We start from the raw sequence: 24,415 nt of genomic DNA, 5'->3' as shown, positions 1-24,415 counted from the left end.
CCATGATACCAGTACTGACGAATAGATAGACTGTGGAGGCCAATATTTTGGAATGTATAATTTTTAAGTGCATAGCCTCCTTTAAAGGGCTTAACTGTGTTACCAAGGGAAATGGGTACTTCCCGTTTTTAGCTTCAGCACCGCCTGTGACCTTCTGGTGGGTAGCCCTGACCCCCTTTTTCATTTAATCCTTCTGAATTTATACATCTGACTTCCGAAGCTTTCAGACACTCTGCAGTTGCTTCAGCCTAGTTTTCTGTTTCTTGTTTCCACCCTGCCCCCAAACCTGAATTTCACCATCTGTTTCAGTAGGTACAACGGCCCCTGAGGTACTTATTACAAAGCACTAATCCAGAGACCCAGCTCAGACCTCCTCGTTCAGCATGGCAGGAAGGGGGCCCAGCAATCTTTATTTAAACAAGCCCCTCAGTGGTTCTGATGTGACTGGTCCACAGAACATGTGTCCTCTCTTGGTTTTCTTTAACCTCTGAGTGTGGGGACATCCTACTGAGTTACCACTTGCCAAATGGGAACCCTGGAGGAGTATCAGTCAAGGTCAAGGCAAAAAAAGATTTCTACTCAGAGGGTTCATCTCAAGAGATGTCAACAAAGGGAAGACTTACAGAGGCGTAGTCAGGGTGAAGAGAACCAAGAAGGGCGGTTGAGGCGCTAGGGTCTAGTAACAGCAGGAAGTAAGGGGGAGGAACTATTGCTAACTGGTGAAAGCTGGAGTCCCAGAGGAACCGCAGCAGTGGAGGGGCGAAGCCGTGGCCAGAACTGTGATGCCAAAGCTGAGAGGGAGGCGGGAAGAAATACCCCAGCTTCTCTCTTTCCCACCGTCTGATCTCCTGTTGGTGTCTTCCATGTGCTGAACTAAGAAAAGCCAGAGTGTGAGGGAGCCCAGTGATAGAACCTTCAGGTGTCACGCAGCAGGGGAGAGAGCTTAGGTACTGGATGCGGGGTGGGGTAGGAGTAGGGACACCAAATAGTGAATAACCAGAATACATTAATTTGAAATATTAATTGAAATTGACATTAATTGAAAACCTACCCCATGCTTTACTTGTATCCACAATGTTAGGGATTCAGAGATGCTAGAAACCCAGCTCCTGCCTTTCGAAGAACACACAGTCTAGAAAGGGGAGCCTCACATGAACAGGAAAGTTCAATGAAGTATCACAGAGTAACTGTGTCTCAGGAATTAAGCTGATATCAGTGATCCAGACTAATATTTCTGGAAGCAGTAATCTTCTCCAGAGCAGGGGTCACAGAGACAGAGAGTAAATAGTTCAGACTTACAGGCCATAAGATCTCTGTCACGATGAATACACAACTCTGCAACTGCACAACTCTGCATAGACGAAATGTCAACGATGGGCATGGCCATGCTGCAGTAAAACTTTAAAAACTCGCTTCAGGCTGGATTTGGCCTGTAGTTTGCCAACCCTTGCTTAACATAAACCATCTCACGGGATTATCTAAGAGGTGACCAGAACAGGGATCTGTAGCACTGGTAACTCGTGGTATGAAACCGCAGAATTATAACTGGAATTACTATATTAGTCACCAGCAATTTGTTTATTGTGTCTTTTATGAGAAATGGGAAGTATATTTGGTTATTAGAGATTGGGGAAAGGAAGACTTTGCAGTGGAAATGATTTCTAGCAGTTGATGGGTATTATGGGAAATGTGAATAAACCAGATTCTTCCTCCTCCTGTCTTACGTCAGCTTACTCACTACTAACACTGCACAAAAGGAAGTAAAACAGAGCATATCCGTATCACCAGCTTTCAGTGATGTTCTTTCACGGTGCACTGTGAGAGCACATAGAAGGTGCCAGAGTTTTTATATGATTACATCGCCGTGAGACTGAATAGGGGTTTCAGTTTCCAGTAGGTTTTATAAGTATCTCTTTCCTTCAGATGTTAAACTAATTTTCGAATTGCATACACTAGAGAAAAGAAGAAAGATAAAAAAGTACCTGCTCTGAACGACTGATGTTCTCCTGGCATTGTGACAGAAAACAGAGCTGACGGTTTGTGGAAATGGCACCAGGTGAACCTGTAGCTAGTTACAGCAGGAGAATAGTTACAACCCAGAGGAGAGGGCTCTTACCAGGTTTTATAGTTGAAGCTTTTTTTTTTTTTAATTGATCTTTATCATTCACCAGAAACTGAAGGTGGCAAGCAAGCCTCTCTACTGAAATAACGACACAGGGTAGCCTGCTGCCTGCTGGCCTTTGTTGGGGTTTTGGTTATCAGAAGGATGAAATAACAGCCACAGTAGTGGCTTTTCCCCATTTCGTTCTCTTCTCCCAGTTGTGTTTCTGAACCTCTTCTTGTAAGGTTGTAGGGTCCTGGAGTCCAGAATGAAAGGCACCATGGGGACTGTGCCAGGAGCCCAGACCAGCCCTGCTCCTCCCAGCTGCCTCTTCAGGCCCAGGTTGTCTAACACAATGGCCTTCACATTTCTTTCCAGTGGACTCTCTAAAGCTATGCCGTCCAATAGGTTGGCCACCAGCCACATATGGCTATTAAGCCCTTGAAATGTGGCTTAAGAGATGCTGTAAATGCGAAATACCTAACAGATTTCAAAAACTTAATATGAAAATAATAACATAAAATATCTCACCAATAATTCTTTATATTGCTTGTGTGTTGAAATATTTTGGGTATGTTGGGTTCTAACCCAATCAATAAAATAGATTTTAAAAAAAAGTGCGCTAGAGAAACTCTTGTACCATTAAATAAGACAAAATCCTTTTGCGATATATACATGTATCAAATCATGATGTTACACACTTTAAACTAATACGATGTTCTATGTCAATTATATCGCAATAAAACTGGGGGGAGAAAAACAAAATTTTCATTAAATTATTGCTTTTAATAGGAAAAATAAGAGCTAAAAAAATTGATTATTAAAATTAATTTCACCTGTTTTCCTTTTACTTTTTTAATGTTAATTACATATTTGGCTCATATTATGTTTCTATTGGACGGTACTGCTCTAAAAGGTTTTTGAAGCACTGTATATATTCCTTTGCCCAGTTTTAAGTGTATATCTAAATATTTTTATCATAAGTTTGAATGAGTTTTTAATAGGAGGTCGAAAATGTTAAACATGATATAGAATGAAATAAGATGATGATTGACTATCATTAAACTAAACATTATATATAATTTGATAAAATCTTAATTTTTAAAATCTGTGCTTATTAAAGCATAGTAGTTCTGAAATAATTCATGTGAAGTTTTTAGCCTTAGGTTTTATCCAATTTATTTAAAAAAATCTGGTAGCCTTGCAGAGCATTCTAGCTATATTTAAATCATCGTTAACCTTTATTGCTCTGGCTTTTCTGAATTCAGAGCATCCTAACACAGGCCAAAGTACTCCATTTCTACTGCCAAGCTTCTCCTTTAACAGAAATTGGTGGAAGAAGGGAAAAATCAATGCCTGTGGTGTAAGATGCCTTGATGTATCAATAAAGGAGGCTTCTCTGAAGCCAGTATTTTGATTTGTCTCTTTAGTAGTCATAATAAAGCTAAGGATGAGAGATGGGCAAAGAAGGAGATTGGCTGTACTGAATGCAGGCTCGTTCTCAGGCAGATGAATTGAGGAGGGAGTAATACAGATGTTGAGGATCTGTCTCCTTCCTACGTAGGGTCCCCTAGGAAAGTCTTCCTGGACTCTCTGGGTAAGGGTTCACCAGTTTGAAGACCACTGATTTAAGATGAGCCACTGATAGAAGAGAGAGGCCTCTGTCCTCCTTTCCTTGTTAAGCCACTCCAGAAGCCCTATGATAATAAGAAAGAAACAATGCTGCCTATACAACTCTCATCACCTTAGGATGTGAGCTCCAGAGGTCAGTACACTTGTCTGGAGATGGCTCGGCACTTTGAGGTGGTCCACAAAGTCCTCCAGTGGTGCGATTATTCCCCCCTCAAAAAAATGAAATGACTGCCTAGACTCATGACCCTTCGTCTAAAAAGGCCTGGCAGCCTATGACCACAGCCCTGTTTGATGGATAACTTCCTCCAGATTCCTTCAGCCTTTTAGGAAGAGCTGTTGGTCCAGAGCCTAGGGTGAACTAATGACATGACTGCTCTTACTCTTTGACAGAAGGTCCAGTTATTTATTGCAATGCTGTCTATGGGCGATTACATTTGTCACTGCTCCTTCAAAGGTCTAGGAGGGATAACGAGAAATCAGGACGCAGATTCTCTGCCCTCCAGGAGTTTATATTTTAGCTGCTAGTTGAAGAGGCTCCTCCTTTCCTCCCAAGAAACAAATAAGAGTGCATCCACATAGAAAATATAACCCTTGCCAAGTAATAGCTCCCTCTTTTAATTGTGCAAAATATATGTAACATAGCATTCACCATTGTAACCATTTTTAAGTGTACGATTCAGTGGCATTAAGTACCTTCACAATGTTGTGTAAACATCACCATTATCTGTTTCTAGAACTTTTTCATCATCTCAAACAGAAACTCTGTACCTGTTAAGCAATAACTCTCCACTCCCTGCCCCCATCCCCAGCCCCTGGCAATCTCTATTCTATTCTCTGTAAGAATTTGCCTATTCTAGATACCTTATATAAATAGAATCATACAATATTTGTCCTGTTGTGTCTGGCTTATTTCACTTAGCATAATCTTCTCAAGGGTCATCCATGTTGTAGCATGTATCAGAGCTTCATTTCTTTTTATGGCTGAATATTATTCCATTGTATGCATGTACCACATTTTGTTTATCTGCTCATCTATTGATGGACACTTGGTTTGTTTCCACTTTTTTGACTCTTGTGAATAATGCTACTATTGGCACTGATGTACAAGTATCTGTTTGAGTTCTTATTTTCAATTCTTTGGGGTATACACCTAGGAGTAGAATTACTGGGTCATGTGGTAATTCTATATGTAATGTTTTTCTTTTTTTTTTGCTTTTTCTCCCCAAACACCCTCAGTACACAGCTGTATATTCTAGTTGTGAGTCCTTCTATTTGTGGCATGTGGGATGCCACCTCAACATGGCCTGGTGAGCCGTGCCATGTCCGTGCCCAGGATCTGAACCTGCAAAACCCTGGGCCACTAAACCAGAGCATGCCAACTTAACCATTCAGACACGGGGCCGGCCCCTATATGTAACTTTTTAAGGCACTTCAGACTGTTTGCCACTGCAGCCACACCATTTTACATCCTCACCAGTAGTGCACGAGGGTTCCAGTTTCCCCATATCCTTACCAACACTTGGGGCTTTTTGTTTTTATTTATTTTTTAAATAATAGCCATCCTAGTGAGTGTGAAGTAGTATCTCATTGTGCTTTTGATTTGCATTTCCCTAGTGACTAATAATATTGAGCAATTCTTCATGTGCCATTTGTATAACTTCTTTGGAGAAATATCTATTCAAGTCCTTTGCCCATTTGTAAGTTGGATTGTTTGTCTTTTTGTTGTTGTAGGAGCTCTTTATATATTCTGGATATTAATCCTTTATCAGATATATGATTTGCAAATTTCTCCCACTCTCTGGGCTGTCTTTTTACTTTCTTGATAGTGCCCTTTGGTGCACAAAATTTTCAAGTTTTGATGAAGTCCAGTTTACCTATTTTTATTTGTTCTTGTTGCCTGTGCTTTTGGTGTCATGCTTAAAAAACCATTGTGAATCCAAGGTCATGAAGATTTTTCCCTATGTTTTGTAGTTTTAGCTCTTAAATTTTAGTCTTTGATCCATTTTGAGTTAATTTTTGTATGTGGTGTGAGGTAAGAGTCCAGCTGCGTTATTTATTTATGGATATCTAGTTTTCCCCTCACCATTTGTTGAAAAGACTGTCCTTTCCCCATTGAATGTTCTTGGCACCTTTGTCAATAATCAATTGTCCATATATTTGAAAGTTTATTTCTGGACTGTCTGTTCTATTCGATCACACTTGATCCTTATGCCAGCACCACAGTTTTGATTACTGTAGCTTTTGTACTGAATTTTGAAATAGGGAAGTGTGAGTCCTCCAACTTTGTTTTTTTCAAGATTTTTTTGACTATCTAAGATCCCTTGAAATTCCACATAAATTTGCCAGATGTTTACATCTTCTAAAAAATTGCACAGTTAAGAGACAGCCCTGATGGCCTAGTGGTTAAAGTTCAGTGCTCTCACCGCTTCAGCAGCCTGGGTTCATTTCCTCGTCGCAAAACCACACCACCCTTCTGTCAGTTGCCGTGTTTTGGTGGTGGCTCACATAGAAGAACTAGAAGGACTTAGAACTAGGATATACAACTATGTACTGGTGTTTTGGGGAGGAAAAAACAAACGAGGAAGATTGGGAATAGATGTTGGCTTGGGGAATCTTCCTCAGCAAAAAAGAAAAAAACAAACAAACAGTTAAAATACAGGCAAACAAAGGAGAAAATAAGAATTGCAGATAATCTCACAACCTAGGGGCACTGACTGTTAATGATTTTTTTTAAGTTTATTTATTTTTTTGAAGAAGATGATTAGCCCTGAGCTAACATCTGCTGCCCATCCTCCTCTTTTTACTGAAGAAGATTGGCCCTGAGCTAACCTCTGTACCCATCTTCTGCTACTTTATCTGTGGGATGCATGGCTTGGCAAGCAGTGTGTAGGTCCACACCCAAGATCCACACCAGCAAACCTCAGGCCACCAAAGCAAAACATGCGAACTTAACCACTGCACCACCAGGCTGGCCCCTGTTAATGATTTTTAAGCACTAACCAAGACAACATAGGATACCATGTCATACCCTCTAAGATGGCTATCAAAAAGACAAATAATAACAAGTGTTGGCAAGGACGTGGTGATATCAGAACCATCATACATTGGTGGAGAGAATGTAAAATGGCAGAGCCTCTTTGGAAAGTCGTCTGGCAGTTCCTCAAAAGGGTAAACATAGAATTACCATATGACCAGCAGTTGCATTCCTAGGAATGTACACGAGAAATGAAAACATATGTCCACACAAAAGGGTTTACACAAATGTTGATAGCAGCATTATTCATAGTAGCCAAAAAGTGGAAACAACCCAGATGTCTTATCACCTTATGGATAGATAAATGAAATGTGGGATATCCATACAATGGAATATTATTCAGCCATAAATGAAATGAAATATTGATACACTCTACTCTATGTATGAACCTTGAAAACACTATACTGAGTGAAAGAACCCAATCACAAAGAACCACACATTGTAGGATTCCATTTATATTAAATGTGTAGCATAGGCAAATCTATAGAGACCAAAAGTAGATAAGTGGTTGCCTTGAACTGGTGAGGGGCGGGGACATGTGTGAGCAGGAGGGTTCAGAGTTTCTTTTTGGGATAATGAAAATGTCCTAAATTTGATTGTGGTGATGGATGCACAATTCTGTGAATATACTAAAAGCTTGTACTCTTTGAATGGGTGATTTGTCTGATAGGTGAATTGTAGCTCAGTCATGCTATTAAATAAAAAACATGGGGCTGAATACATTATTTCATACCTTCCTTATTTTCACTGAATATAACAGAAGCATCTTTGCATGACCTGAAATGTTATTTACTTTTATTATTTTTAATGGCAACCCAGTTTTGATGAAAGTAGCCATACCACTCATTATATATATATGTGCATTATATATATATATACCTGTATATACACAAACACACACATACACTTGTATGTATATGTGTGTGTGTGTATGTAGATATGTATAGAATGCCTTCAAAATGCTAGACATTAGGTAATCAATATTAGTCCTACACTGTTTGGTATTTAGTTCTCCACACACACATTTTTTTCCCCTGATATAAATGATGTTAGAAACTATGAGATTTAGCCTCATCTGTGTTAACTACTTGTGAAATAATCATGTCCGTGAAAGTCATGGCAGATAGTGATTAGTCATTTTGTTAAGGCACAACTGTGGATCTTGCATGCTGAGAGAGTAATGTGTGGAAGTTAATCATTTAGCTATTGATCTGTCCAGGATCACACCTTAATTAGCTTTCTTCATCAGTTTGGGGCTTGAGGAGAGTCGCTCAAGTGTCAAAGGTTTCTACAGCTGCTACAGTAATGGAATTGTGATTCTTGCAATGATGGCAGGCATACAACGCAACCTGAAAAATAAAAAGCCATGTAGGTATTCCAAGAGGAAAGATGGCAGAAGTTATTATGATTTTTAAGGCCAGTTGCGCTAATGATGGTCAAGTTTCCTTTTCTTATGGCAGCTTTGTCCTGGAAACCATAGAGGCTGATCAGATCTTAGTCATAGCTCCTTGTAAACCAATAGAGGGTTGAGTTTAATTAAGTTCAAATCCAATATAATAGCCTTACCTGGGTCACTACAAAATAAATAAATGCATAAATTAATCTCTGAGAAAACATTTGGCATAATTTTAGAGTAGGAGAAATTTTCTCTAAGCCCTGGCTCCCAGGTGTTCTCATGGGTCCTTTATATTTTCTTCTTCAGATACTAAAACTCATTTATACTAAAAGTGAACGGTTGACTGTAGCTTAACGGTTAACTCTGTGAAGGGGAAGCAAGTTAAGGTAGGTCGAGCGCCTTAGGATCACACCCCAAATGTAGACACCACTTTACCTATGCGTCAGTGTGGCCATGTGGTCTCAGCAGTAGATATACTTATTGCATAATCCCTGTCTTGTGTGACATTTAAATTTGGCTGAGATGAGCCATATGGAAATAAGATGCAGAATTCTCAAGATGAAATCTAGTGTAGCTCCTGAATGTGGCTTAGAACTCAGTGACCATTTGGGAGAACCTTGGAGGTGGAGCTGGCTGGCTTCCCAGTGGGTTCATTTGTTACTGGGAGTGATGGCAGTGTTTGCTTTTAGTTTAGCTTTGTGTTGTTTTCTTTTCTGAGTCATGAAACAACCATAAGGGCAAAGGCTGATATTAACATATTAATACATATTTTTATATTTGTGTGTGTCCATCCATTTGAAGTGACTTGTGTTTGGAAACAGCTGGCTACAACCCTGGGTTTTGCATTTGAAATATTCTTTGTTTCGTTTGCCACCGTGCACTGATATATTTTCCCACATTTTCTTTTTATAAGTTCTCCAGTGATGTTTTTGTTGCCTATCTTGGGAAGATCTGTCTTTCCATTTATCAAAACAAATGGCAAGCTGGGGACCATTTAAAGTAGTTTTTTAGTTAATAAAGCCAATCTTCTTGTTCTGTTATGTTAAAAGTACATTATCTTTTTATTGCCAGTTCTGTATGGCTAGGTCTGTTTTCTGTCTTAGCAATCTCTGGGCTGCCCCGCTTGCTTACTGTGTAGAGAATTACAAAATCATTAAGGGTGGGGCAGCACCAGCTGACTTACAGTACAAACCATTTCTCAAAATAACCACAACAGTGCAATACTGATGTGTAATTTACGTCACAGTATGTTTTTATGAAATAGTTTGTGGCATTTTCATTCCTATTCCGGATGGAATCTTGTTCTCTTTCCCTTTTAATCAGGCGTTTAATTTATTTTTATTATTAATATTTTCCACTCCTTGTCTTGGCATGCCTCCAATTTAACAGCTTTGATGAGGGAAAAAAAGAACGCAACTGACCTTCCCCCACCCCAGCTCCACGACATCAGTTTAACTGCAAATGTATTTTCCCCTTTGATGTGTGCTCACTTTGGGGACCAAGTTGACTGCCTTAAGAGAGGTTTAAAAATATGGTGGGACACATTACACGTTTACACAGCATTGTAATCAGGAATTGATAAAGTTGAGGTACAACTTTGGAATTTTAAACATTTTCAACCAATTCAAGCCATTTAGTCCTATGCACGGCTGCATTTCCCTTTTACAAATGTCTTTCTGTATAATGTCCTGTAATTAGAACAGGAAATCATTGAGTAACTGTAAGATGAATAAGAGCACTTAGACTGAAAGGAAAATTACCTTCCGAGAAATTATATTCTTTTTTTTTTTTTATGCTGCATGTTACAATGTTGGTAATGATAGTAACAGCTGTGGCTACTCTTATCTGTACAATTTTCATGCTTAGGTTTTTCTGGAATAAAAAAATTTCATTTTCAGTAATAATCAAAAATGAATGGATGGAAAATAGGAAATGCCTAATTATGACAAATATTCAGTGTCACAACAGAGCAGCAATTAAATGGAAACTTCAATATAATTGTCAATAGCAGTAAGAATTGGAATACTGCCAGGTATATAAAGTTGATGCTTTGCCGTGGGTTGGTTGCTAGGAGCACAGTGAAAAGTACAAAGCTTTGAGAAAGGAATGTCTAATGTAATAAAGTAACAGAAAGAAGCATAAATCATTGTAAGAGCCTCTCATATTGACATTATTTTACTTAGATTGTCTCAAAACTAGACTTCAAGTTTTATAACATGAGCATATTCATATTTGCTTGGGAAAAAAAAAAGAACACTTTATGTTGTCTTTGAAGGACTAGGGACATTGTGCCTCAAACATAACCTTCATACATATTTGGAATCTTTTAAGTGAAAATCTTTAAATGTTTGTTTCTATTGGCATCCAAATGCATTTGCCCTAATACGATTAAGAGAACTAAAGGGCAAAATACTTGGCAGATTTTTCAGTTGAGGTAATTAGGTACAGGAAGGAACATGCATACTTTTTCCACCAGGCTCTCTAAAATCCCAGGGCGACGGTTTTTTTTAAGATTTTTTTTTTTCAAGCTTACTGATGTTAGAAGTAGATTATAGTGGTTTTCAGTAAGCATAATAGTGTGATGTTTCCGAAACAAGCCTTCCCTCATCCCCCCAGAATGAAAAAGAAAGTTACATTTCTAAATTGTTGTGCAAGGGATGAAAGCAAATTTCTCCTCCAGAATTTATGTTTTCAGCCTTCTGTGCATTTGGCCACCATAATCTATTTAAAAAAATAGCATTATGGATATTTGAAAGTCAATGCTCCATTAATTCATTGTGTTTGCCATTTCATGCATCTCTCTTTGTGCAAAGACAACTTGAGCAACGTGCTATTGAGAATGAATGCCTGCTCTTACCCTCTCCCTCCACCCCCTCCCCACCCCCAGCCCAACTCTGAGGATTAAAGCAATGGTATACAGTTACTGTTTGAAAAGCTTGGGTGGAGTCTCATGTTATAATTACAGTTTCTCTGTGGAATTCTGTTTTGGACTTTGAAAATATATAAATAAGTGAAAAATTGACATTGAGAGAGGTTAACAAAACGTGTAATTATGATATAAGCGCAGGATTAGAGTAATTTTGGTTGAGCATTACAAGCAGTGTACTTTAGGTATTAACTTTTAATAGGCAAAGTTCTTTTCATTGAAGTTGAAATGAGGTTTAGTAATTTGGGGTCTCTTATTCCCTTTGAATATTTCGTTTTAAAATAGGCACGTTCACTTTTTTTTTTTTTTTGGTTGAGGGGGAATTGAGGAATGAGATGACATTTTAATAGAATAGCATAATCATGGTTTAAAATTTCAGTCTTTGGTACCAGCAATTTATTGCTGATCATTTTCTGTTGACAGAAATCAAGTAATGTATATATATCCCAACCAACTGCCACTGACCAGAGTGTGTTAGAGGAAGATTCCTTAGGGTAATACTTCGATTTCTTTTCCTATGTGCGTGTGGTTGAAAGAAAATCTCTGTTCTAGGAACATTTTGTTTGTCTTTTCCTAAACAAATGTGCAATTTATCCATTCTTTATTCATTCTTAGATTTGTCTACTAGACGTGTCACGAATTGGAGAGGGAGAAATGTCCCACACAACATTGATTGGCAGCACTTCTTCATGAGTACCTTTGCCCAGGAGTGTTTGTGTGTATATGAAATGCATAAGGAGCAAAGAAGTATCTGAGGAATTTAAATAAGAATTCTGGGAAGAGTTGTTTGGCTTTATTTGTTTCTTAGCGTACTTGGGCAAAATAAAATACGACAGCTGTTGAACAATTTAATATTTTTGTAGCTGTATCAGGAGGAAGTTAATGTAAAGGCTTAGAAGGGAGTTATAGGATCATCGAATTTTAGATCTAGAAAGCTCTTCCAAACTCATAATTTTACCCTCTGTTATACATACCTTTCACATTAAGGTGACCACACTTTGTCTTGAGAAAGATAATGTTTTTCCAGTTAAATGAATGTCTGCCGAGACTACAAAGAAGAGACTCAGGCGTCTTCACTCAGTGAAACTTTGACCTGGATGAATTGTTGGTTCTTCCAGGTCCCACCTTCACTCTGGATCTTCTCTTGACTCTCACTGGAATGCTTTGTCCACCTTCACAGGAGTCCTGAGGGTCTCATGGGGTTTCTCTGGTTTTTGTAAATATTAAAGGCAACTCCTCTGGGAAGAGGTAATTGTAAGGTTGGAAATTTGCCGCTGTCCAACCAATGCCAAAATTTTGGTCCAAATGGGTGGTTCTGCTCATAAGCAAGAAAGTTATCATCATTTTTGTTTTGGCATCACTAAGCATTGCCACATTAGCCTGGGTTCCAGCTGTGCCTCTAGCCTCTTAGTGTGGAAAGAGGTTAATGAAGGGCTGGGGTTCTGGGCTTGCACCGCCTAGAGTCGGCTTTATTTCCTATCACATGAGTGGGAAGCAGAAAGTTGATATACATGAAAAGTGTGTCAATAATGTTGTTACATAATGGGGAATTGCAGTGTTCCAAAATTATAACAAGCTAACTTAACCAGAATAGAGTAATTCTGGCATACCACTGGCTGAATTCTACAGTTCTCAATGAAACAGAAGCCTCAGATTTTACTTGATCAAAGGCCACCATCCTTATCCCTAATATTGTAAATTAGTTAAATCTCTATTATTATTATTATTGTGATTCGAGACATTTTGTCATAATGAAAAGCTCATCGAGCTTGGAGTTAAAAAATTGGGTTATAGTCTCCTCTTCATCACTTTCTAGTTCTTTGAGATCCCGAACTAGTCACTTGGGTGTCTGAAACTCAGTTTTCCCATCTCTCAATTGGAGGATGTTAAAAAAAATAGTAATCCTACTACTTGTAGGATTATTGTGAGGAACTAGATACATAGGTTTTATTATTTATTATTTTCATTTTAGTGTTTTATTATTAGTACCATAAAACGCAGTAGTATTTGTTCTGCTTTCTAAACAGGAAAACAGTCCCTCAGTCTCTCATATTTTTGGTTAAGAGGGCTTTTTTCATTTGCTGTGTTCAGTGATACCTGCAACAATCCTGGGAGAGTGGCAAGGGGAAGGGTATTTGGTCCTGTATTCTGTTCTAGGTATAATGCGGGTTTGGATAGAAGCATATACTTGAAAACTGAATGTATAAATATATTTATATCTGTCTATATATCTATATGTATATCTATAGAGAGAGAGGGGCATCAAAATCCAAACTAAATAAATTACTATAAATCTATGCAAAAGCTAAAGTCACACTCAGAGGTAGTTTAATGTGCATGAGCTACCTGGGAGCTTGTTAAAAATGTAAATTCCTGGGGCTGGCCCCGTGGCCAAGTGGTTAAGTTCGCGTGCTCCGCTGCAGGCGGCCCAGTGTTTCATTGGTTCGAATCCTGGGCGCAGACATGGCACTGTTCATCAGACCACGCTGAGGCAGCATCCCACATGCCACAACTAGAAGGACCCACAACGAAGAATACACAACTATGTACCGGGGGCCTTTGGGGAGAAAAAGGGAAAAAAAAAATCTTTAAAAAAAAAATGTAAATTCCTAGTCCCAACTTTAGAGATTCTGAGTCAGTTGTTCCTGATGGACCCCTGGATTCTGCCTATTTAGAGGCACCCTATGTAATTCTGATGTGGACAGTCCCAGGAGCACTCAGAGAGATTTTCTCCAGAATGAATGATCATCGTAGGACATGTTTCCATGACTTGGGATCGGGGGAACTTGCTGTTTTTCTTCCAACAGGAAGAGAAGGATTCCTGGCTTGTCTAGTGTTTTGGGAACTGCATGAAAAAAGAAGGATAAGTGTTTCAAGCTAAGATGAGGTAGAGAGAGAGAGAGAAAGAGGTCATTTCTAATCACCAAGGAGTTTATTCCATCCAGAACAGAGAATGAGGAAGCAGTTAGAGATGGCATCATCATGAAAAATGGTCAGAGAAAAACAGAAGGAGAATGAAGGCATAGGAAGGAAGTGAAGTGGTCTCAAGAGTCTAGGTGACACTTTCTGCTGTGAAACTAACTCCAAAGCATCAATTCCTTTGCCCTCGTTTAACCTAAAAAGCACAACTTTCTCCATTTCGTTTCAAGAACACTTGGAGAAACTAGTGCAACTTCCCCCATCACAGAAAGCCAATAGCACAGCCAAGGTAGAATTTTGGAAGCTGTCATAGTATTTGCACAGTATTTCTCATTGACAGGAGTTGGTATTAGGTGCTGGGCATACTGCCGTAAGTCCTGGGGGTTCATGGTTATTCCCCTCTCTCTCATCCTCAACGTCTTGGACAAATAGAATAACAAATATTGAATGATAGAATTGCCACACTGGGGACTCCTTCTTCAACTAGCACTTAGATACTCTGGAGTCCTGATGATGTTTGTGAATATTTCCACTAAAACTTTTTGTGCTTTAACTCTATAGAAAGCACAGATTTGAACCCAAAGTGTGAACTGGTGTCTTGGTCTGCTGTAAAAATCTCAAATTGGCATGTCTTGGGACATATATCAGCATCTCAAAACCACTTTTTATTTGGGGACTTTCCTTCAATGTAAATATATTTCCTTTTAATTAAGTGTGCCAGCTGACAAAGTGGCTACCCACAAACCAGGCAGGAGTCTAAGAAATGTAAACTGTTAAAAGATGTCATCTTGAAAGCAGCTAAACATCTCCATTCTTGAAGAAGCCTCCAGCCTGAGGAACTAAGTGAACATAATTAGAAATACATCTGGGGATTGGCCTCCTATCTGAAAAGGTCACATGCACACCTTCCACTGGTACTGGTTATGTTCCATCATTATGTTCTGTCCCTACTCATTCGTCTCCCACTGGTTACCAGATGGCCACGATAATGTTGGTATCCTTAACAACTGTCTTGTGCAATTCCCTGCAGCAGGGTAAGAGCTCGAAATATTGAGTGTTTTCCCTTTGGATAAGCAAGTGAGATATCTGGGAATTGCTTACAAACGCCCTGATGGTGTGGTTACACAGAGCGATGTCAAACTGGGTCATGGAGCCTAAATTCAGCTTGACGTTGTGCAGGTGGCAGGCCACCAACGGTGAGTGTTTGCCATTTCTCAAGCTTAAGACGAAGGAAAGATTCATCCATGCAGAATCTGGTTTTTATAAATAAGCATTAATATAGTGAGATGTAAATAAGCGTTAAGATCATTGTTAGAGGGAGCTTCATTAAAGTTGCTGAAATGTCCTCCTGAGTTAAGTTGGTTCTGATGGAGCTCTTTCACAAGCGTGCTTGGGAAGTCCTCCCGGTGTTGTTCTCTGAGATGTGCCAAGTTACCAGATGGATTTGAGGAACATTAGAAGATGGGAGGTATGGGTTCGGGGAGGGTGGAGAGGTGGGCATATTAATCAAGCTGAGATAGATCATGCTGCAAAAACAAATAACCCCCAAATCACAGTCTCCCTTAAAACAACAAAGGTTTGTTTTCTGCTTATGCTATATGTCCATTTAGGATCAACCAGGGGCTCTGCTCCATGTTATTCTCCCTCCAAAACCCAGACTGGCAGAGCAGCAACTCCCTGAACTATTACAGATGTCCAGAACAAAGGGAAGGAGAGAGTGTGGTCAGTTACACACTGGCACTTAAAGGAGCCACCCACTTCTGTCGTATTTCATTGGCCAAAACAAGTCACACAGCCACTTGACTCCAGTGGGTTGAGGAGCACGGTCTCTCCACAGGGTCCGTAAAGAGAACAAGAAATATTTGTTGAACAGCACGAAGGACCTCCAAAGCAGATGATGTATTTAGACCCATGGACATCTCTCTGGGGCCAGATGACCTTTCCAGAGCCTTCAAGCACCGAAAGACTATATAATCCAAAATAAAAGTAATAGCTGGCTGTGAAAATAAGTATAAAGAAGCTCAAGAAAATTCTGATTTTTTCCTACGATGATGACTTTAATGCTTAAAATATATATAAAATTCTTTCGAAACAGTGTTTTGGTTCTGCTGCTTGATGGTGACCGAAGCATTACTCTATCTGTCAATAGGGTCATCCCACTCTTTCTTTTCTCCACTTTTTCTTTTCTCTGCGGGTAGCCTGAGGGTTTGCTGTGGAACTGGATTGGTGAGATGGGGCTGGAGGGGATACTGGCATTAGCCAGACTGTGATAAGATGAACTGGTATAAGAGTCTTGTTGAAGACTACATTTTTAGTACAAAACCAGAAGTGATCATTGAACTTATATCATGGCTGTGACAGTTCTTTGTTGGAGGGAGAAGGGTAATGGAAGTGTTTTCTCGTTTGTCTAGGGGAGGACGAGGAAGAAACGAATGTGATAGTTCTCAGCTACCCTCAGTACTGCCGGTACCGCTCGATGCTGAAACGCATCCAGGATAAGCCGTCTTCCATTCTAACGGACCAGTTTGCATTAGCCCTGGGGGGCATTGCAGTGGTCAGCAAGAACCCTCAGATCCTGTACTGTCGGGACACCTTTGACCACCCAACTCTCATAGAAAATGAGAGTATATGCGATGAGTTTGGTGAGTCTTTTTTTTTTCTACATGAAGCTTGTGCGTGTGTGTTTAGTTGTTCTCAGTTCTTGTGGAGAGCAGTGATGGAGAACAGGGCTTATTTTCACGAGCCCAATGTGCCACTCCACCCCTCCCATCCCCCAAATTACTGCATTATACAGCATCATTGCCTCCTTGGCAGCCTCTGTTTACCAAGATAAAAGATTGTTATTTCGAATTTGTTGTTCAATATAGAATCTGAAGTTGCTTGGTCGACCTTGAAATTGGACTTTAGGACAGGAAACCTTCATGTTAGTGCTTTCTTAAAAGGCTTTGGCTATTCAGATACTGATTTTTTTATTTAACTGATCTCTCCCTTTTCAGTGTTATAAGGAACTGAAAAAAATGCACCAATTGTAACCGCTTCAGTATTATCAGGTGAATAGATAGACAGACAGATAGACGATAGATACCCATGCCCCTGAATTTTTTCATGTGTATGAATGTATTTGTATACATATATATATTTCCATCTTTGGTGGGCACATGGATCTTTATCTGCATCTCTGCCTAACTGATTGGTCACGTGTCTTTATAGATAGAAGGGAAGGAGGAGAAGATACCACAATATCAGTTTAGGAGACCTTGCATGATTCAGTGAATGACTGGAGGCAAGCCAAGATCGCATCTCTCGAATCTTCACTTTCTCATCTGTTTGTTGAAGAGATTCGACCATATCAGTGGTTCTCAACAGGCTAGGCAGGGATACAGAATACTCCCAGGGTACTTTACCAAACTACACATGTTCCTTGGAAATTCCTATCCTAACAGAGGCATGAACATCCCCCACCCTCACCCCACCCCTTCTCTGGAATCGCTACAATAGAGTGACCAGTGTGACGACTGAGCCATGCTGAGTCCCTCGTGAGTACCTGGGTGGAGAAGAGGTTGAGACCTCTGGTCTAGAGAGAGTACAGGGTCCCTTTGAGCTGGAAAAGTCCTTGATTCTGTTGGCTAATGTTTTCCTAAGGATCCCTAGTTTGCAGATTATTCAAATTCAGATTATTCTGCTTAACCATTACAGGCCTCGGCATGGTTTTGGGGTCCAGTGTGGCCTTTCCAATGTGATTATTCATGATCCCAGCAGCCCTGTAGCTGCTGTGGGAGGGATATTCTAAGTAGGTGTATGGGCAGAGGAGGGGCAAGGAGGAGAGGCTGGGATCTAATGATTCAAGAAGGCAGGGAAGAAAGAGAGGAAGGGGACGTAAGTTCACTGGACATGACTTTTTTTTATTATGAACCATTTTTTCAGATGCCTTTCACACTCTAGCTTATCAAATCACTGTCAATCTATAAGAGAGTACTAGTGTTTATACCTTATCTTTTCCTTCTTCCCAAAAGAGTTTATTGTCATATTTGTAATATTCAAATAACCATTTTATTCAAGTAGATGAACATATCCAATACATTTTTAAAAGTACTTCCTCTTCAGATCAGCATTTACAAATCTTCCCTTTTCAATACTTCTTTTTGGAGTTCTTCTTCCATATCTCTACCCGCAGACCATCCGTCCTGCCTGCTGCTCAGGAGGTCTCTAAATTCCTGACACAAAAGAAAACTGAAAGAATGCTTTCCCTCATTTAAGAGTATTCAGAATTAGAGTTTCACAATGTAAAATAATGAAAAAATGTTTTAACCTTTGGCTAGTTTGAATTATTAGTCATTGAGTTTCAAAGCTGTTACATCTAGAATTGGTAACAGAAAGAAGTTCCAATTTAATAGTGATCACAATGGTTGTTGAGTTACTAAATTAGTTTTAAATGTTCTCACAAACACAAGCATCTGACTTTTGAATGTTTTCCTGAACTTTCTTCTGGTATGGCTAATTTTAATGCTCTTTTTCCTCTCCAGCCTCTTAAAGTGGAAGTTTTCTTTTGGAATAAGGTACCTTTAAAGAGCTCCTAGATGGCTAGTATAATATTTAGAGTATTAGATTTTCATTTTTCAGTTCAGTGTGTACTTCAAATAGTTTGTACTTCTTATAGTATTTCATTTTAGTAAGTGAACAAAAACAGCTCATTTTGACTTAATTTGAACACCCTCACTGGCATCCCTCCCCCACATTCCACTTTTGGTCACACAGCTAAATTTCCAGAGAACGCTCTTTGAAACCTCCAACTGGTTGTATTTGAGATCAACATGGGTTAAGGCGTTCGTCAGAACGCGGGCTTGGGTCTCTCCAACCAACTAATAGTTGGTGGAAGAACATAAATTTAATTAGTGACTAGCATTAAACAAATGTTCCTAATATTAAACACTGCCAGATGACTGAAACACTTCTGTCAGATTACCACGAGTGCCAGGGGGCCCACAGATGAATTTGCTACACAGTATATATTCTGTACCACACATTTGGTGACTTCAGTAATTGGTCAAATGTAATTTAGGTAACAGTATGCCTAGGCTGTAAAAATCAAATTTTATTAGCCATATCACCAGGTGGATGAATGGTGGAGCTGATGGCAAAGAGTTTATAGCATTTAGCAGCTACACCTTTGACACATGAAATTCATAAATTGCCCTAAAATACCTCCAAGGCCCTTCTCAAAAGGACAGTGTCTGCTTTCCTATGATTAAATAATGTTTATTTTATTAACTAACATATTTTTTGCTTTCTTCTGTTAAATGGGATTAAGGAGTGGGGGTGGTTGAGGGTGTTCAAAAGATAAATAAAACACAGTCGTTGCTTGTTTTGAGAATTTAAAATCTAATTGGGGAAGACAGGATTAACGCACCTGAAAGGTTAACTAATGTTACAAGAAAGTCAATGATTAAGTATTTGGTGAGCGTTGCAGAAAGCAAGTACGGTAGGAATTTCTCCGTAAGCCGGGGGGTGGGAGAGGTGGCGTGGCTGGAGATGGTGATCATGGGGAGGGTCAGGGAAAGTCTCACAGAAAAGGCAGTACTGGATCTGGTTTTAAAGGACAGAGAGAGAGGGTAATAGAAAACTGTTGGAAATATCTAAATTATAAAATTCATGTGCTGACTCTCCACATTAAGAATGGCTGCCTTCACCCTGGGTCAACTGTTGGCCTCTCTTAGGTTTGTTTTCCCTTAGTAAATGGCCTGATGCCCTCTCTACCAGAGAGATATGAATGTGAGTTGGTGGACTAGGGCTGGGATGAACCCAGGCAGTGGCTTTAGAAGTGGAACTGGGCTTTCCTTCTTGGGCAGGCCTGCCCCCCTATTTTCTCCGTGTGCTGGCAGCTTCCTTGCCTTCCCAGGGCTCGTCTCTGAAAACGGACTTTGCTGTGTGTGACAACCTTGCCTGGCTGCTCAGACACCTTCCCCTTGCCCATTGTTTTAATGTCCACTGAATAACAAGTCTAATTGAACAATAAAAGTAAGGCTTTTAAATCTACAATGAGTCCCTGTAAATAAATTCTCCGTGGAATTTTATGAAGCTATTTAATGAAAAGTTTGATTAGAAACTATTAAAGAAAAATAGAATAGATGAAATTTCATCATTTAGTTCCACATTACAGTAGTGTCATTTTGATTTTTATTTACATTGAGATATTCAGAATAGAGTAAATATGTCCTGGTTCTAATTAACTATCCTCCTAACTTGGGAAAGGTTATTTTAGGCTTGAAGGGTTTTGATAGCATACCATCTGCTTTCTTCGTTATATTTTATTCAAGTCCCTTCCTTGCTTACAGCACTGTGCAATGTCTAAACCTATGACATAAGCATAAATTGAATCATATTAATGGTAGGTGATTGAAAAACTTCAGCCTTGACATCCTGCCCGCATTCTTCCATCTTGTCAGTTACAAATCTCTTAAAGGCAATGTGCTCTTTTCTTAGCACAAGAGAATTGGCTCTTTTTAAAACTAAAGCAATGGATTCCCCATTAAAGCGTTATGAAAACTGGTTGTATTGCGCATGCAATTAGGAAATGAGATTATAATAAGAATGAGGGGAAAGTGACATTAGGGATGACAATATTTTTCATGAAAATCTTTACCCGATGCATAATCCTGCCCCACTATCCTGTTAGAATCTCCTAACCTGAGTCTTCTCCAACAGCTTCCCATCTTCCTTTTACCTCTTTTTATAATTCGATTCCTCTTTTGTAAAAACACATACTGTCATTTATATTGTGTTATTGTCTATGCTGTAGAGAAAACACATACATGCAAACATTTTGTCTATTTTTCCTGTTGGAACGATAAAATGTCCACCAGTTTGTAATGCACAATGTTTACATTAATATCACACAGATTGATTTCACATGTGTGAAGTGTTGACAGCTAAATCCAAACAGAGGCACACACAGTACTGCAGATAAATGGATAACTTTAAGGTATTGGCTTCTATCAAAGAGATGTCAGGCAGACCCAGTATGCATAAATGAGATGAAATGAGTCCTCAAAGGTGGGTAGGCCTAAATGGATTAAGATAAGGTTGATTAAAAAAATAATAAAAATTCAGTTTATTTTGGTTAGAGTTTTGAATTGCAAAGAGACATAAGAAGTTGTGCTTCTAAGTTCTTTGGCAGATGGTTGTGTGTGTGAGTGTGTTTCTTGACCGAATGAGATGGGGTTAGAGGAAGGATGTGGTAATTTACCTGAGAGGAACAGAGATGAGATGGACTGTCATCTTGGTGTTTAGTCCATGTGTTGAACACAACGAGCTCTAATCTTCGGGGAGAAGAAGTTGGCTACATCAATATTAAAACATATACTCTGCCAAAGGGCTAGGGGGGAGCAGTGGGACAGTATGGTACAGTAGAAAGAGTACTAGGCTTATAGGCAAATAGCCCAGGTTTAATCAAGGCTCAACTGTCTGATTTGCCGTGCCAATGGGCAAGTGACATAAGGTCCCTCACTTGTCCCTTCTGTAAAATCCAGGTGTAACAGCCCACTCACTAGGCTCAGGAAAATTTGTACTCACTTGATTAAAAAAAAATCTTGTTGGTAAGTGCAGACTCTCTACTGTTTCTGCTAGGATCTTCGGCCGTGGACAGCTTGTAGTCATCTAAACCAATCTTGCTCTTTGAATAATAGGGGAATCGTTTCCCTAAGGCTCCGAGGCTCTTACTGGAACCTTAATGGAAAGGAAAAGTTTTCTACGTTTTACAGTATGATTTAAAGAAGCTTTTCTGCACTGAACTTTCCCTCTCCGTTTTCCTGTTGGGTGAAATAATGACATTATGGACAAAAGAAAAGGCAAAGGGGGGTAGGGAAACAGAAGAGGGGACGAAACCTTGACTTTTTTATGAAAGAAAACTCAGGATGTATAAAATTATTTTGAACCGTAAAGGACGAGCTGGACTCTGCCTCTTCCCCTCTAAACATCACATGTTTTGCTGGAAATGAAAGGAAAGGCAGTTGTTTTGTTAAGGATCATGGGAATTTGTAAGTGAGTAAACACTTTTTTCCTTGCCAGAGTAGGTTTCATGGTCACAGTGGATGTCAATGATCAAATGGCTTTGTTCTGGCCACTGTCCACACTCGGGCTTCTGCTGCCTGCCCGCGGGGCCCACCGAGCTCCAAAATGATAACAAGGCAGCCGTTTCTCTTTCATTGAAGCCAAGTGGGGAAGAAGTTGTGCTGTTTATGCAGAAGACCTTGTCCTTCAGAGATCCCATTTGGAGGACTGCTTTGTCTTGGAAATTTTCTAGAGGTAGTATTTATCATTAGAGAATCGTCTAACCAAGACCGCTCTTGGTGCCTCCTCTTTATGTGCTGCCAAAGTGGGGACAGAGAGAATGTTAAGTTCATCATGCAAAATCATAAACCAGACCCAAATAAATCTGCTGGTTGAGGTGTATCGGATGTGCTCATAGCGCATGTAATGATTAACACATGGCCTTGGTTTCCAGGACAGTAAGATGCAAAGAGGGCTGGAGGGCAGACCTCCTTGGGCAGAGACATTGGAAGCTAGGGTACCGTCTCTCTTGGGGGTTAATGAAAAGAGTTTTTATGTTGCTACCGTAAATTAATTTACAGAGTCATATGGAATGGGTAGGATTAGTGGATTTCTTTTCTATTTTTGGAACTTGAAAGGATATTTTAAAATAACTCTGGACTCCTTTTGTAGCTGAGTGGACTCAATGGGTTATTAAAAAGTTATTTGGACTCATGAGTACAATAAACTCTTGTTCACCCCAGAAGAAAGGATTTGTGTCTATATTGGCTAATATTTCACCTAGCATTTCATCTAGAAAAGCAAGAAAGTTATATCCCATTACATTAGCAATATCAACATATTCCTCTCTAGGGTGAAACAGATATTTTTATCAATTAAAAAAAAAAAACCACACACACTACAGAAAAGAGCCAGGTCATTGAAAAAATCACAGGCAAAATTGCTAGTGAGGGTTAGGGTTGGTGGAATGAAGTTCAGAGTAAGTCTGTATTCACTTGATTTTTAAAATCCTCTTGATAAAAGAAGATTGTCTCTAAGCTCTTTCATCCTTTCCTGTCAGGGGAACTGGATTGATTTAAGTTTGTTGGACTGTAGATTAGGCTGTGGACTGAGGGATGCCTAGAGCCCAGCACAGTGCCTGATACACAGTAGGCCCCATCCATTCATGCATTTCACCAGTATCTATTCCACACCTACTGTGTGCCAAGTATTGTTCTTGTCCCTGCGCACACAGCCATGAATAAGACAGAAAAATTCCCCACTCTTAAGGAGCTTACAATGTAGTATGTGGGGAAGATATTGGCAAAATGTGGGATAGCCGTGGACCATACCTCATAAATATAGACCATACCATAATCTTCACAGGGTGGTTCTGAAGATTAAATGTGTTCATGACTTAAAGCACTTAGATGGTACATGGTAAATACTACTTAAATACTCATTGTTAAGTATAAGAATCTTCTCTTACCTCTTGCACCACCCAACACAACCTTAACTACATATCAGGTCCATAGTGGTTCCTCAAAAAACACCCACAAAATTGTTTCATACCTATACAGACTGCTAGGGAAAATGAGGGATCATTTGCCACCAAAACTCATTCAACATCCATTCATTCCAGAAATATTTGTTTGTTTGTCCTTCCGCATGGAATGTGTTTCCCCAGATATCTTGGGTCTGGCTCCTTCTCATCATTCCAGCCTCAGCTCAAATGTCTCCTCCCCAGAGAAGTCTTCTCTGACCTTCCCCTTTCCACAAGTTGGGTTCTATCCCATCACCAAATGTATAATTATTTTCCTATAACTCATCGCTATCTGAAATTAACTCTTATATTTGTTTCTTTACATGTTTATATAGTCTGTCTCCCCCCTGCCAACCCAGACAAATATGTAACCTCTTTAAGAGTGGGGAAGTTTTCTGTCTTGTTCATAACCGTGTGCCTGGGGACCAGAACAATACTTAGCACATAGTAGATGTGTAATAAATATTGGTTAAATGAATGAATGGATACATGCATACTGTGTGTCAATATCATTGCTCTCCCTCATTTCACAGGTATGCACACTAAAGCACAGCAACATTACACAGCTAGCAGGTGCTAAAACCAGTATTTGAACCTAGAGAGTCTGGTTCAGCATCCATGCCATTAACCATTACACTAGACTGCCTCTCCTCTTAGACCTAGCTCAGAAAGATCTTTCAGACTTCCTGAGATCAAGATGACTGGAAACAGATAACTGACCACCAGGTCTCTACACAATGAATGTACAATCGGTTCTGTAGGATGCAGAGAGCTTGGGTGTGTTGGAGCGGTTGGGACAGGAATGATCATAAAGATTCAAAATCTGAAAACCAGTGGCT

General features: G+C 39.6%; 1 protein-coding gene across 3 annotated transcripts in view; it reads left to right on the top strand.

Annotated features, from left to right (window-relative positions):
- Window positions 1–24,415, top strand: part of ARID5B (AT-rich interaction domain 5B) — a 175,025-nt gene that overhangs the window by 69,111 nt on the left and 81,499 nt on the right. For all 3 annotated transcript variants that reach the window (XM_046651239.1, XM_046651242.1, XM_046651244.1), the window contains one exon: window positions 16,420–16,650. In XM_046651239.1, coding sequence (XP_046507195.1) covers window positions 16,420–16,650 — 231 coding nt within the window. The remainder of the gene's footprint in view (window positions 1–16,419; window positions 16,651–24,415) is intronic.

The sequence above is a fragment of the Equus quagga genome, chromosome 2 (genome assembly GCF_021613505.1).
Source record: "Equus quagga isolate Etosha38 chromosome 2, UCLA_HA_Equagga_1.0, whole genome shotgun sequence".
Classification (NCBI taxonomy): Eukaryota; Metazoa; Chordata; class Mammalia; order Perissodactyla; family Equidae; genus Equus; species Equus quagga.
Note: the sequence above shows the minus strand (reverse complement) of the source record. Positions and strands in the feature narration are given on the sequence as shown.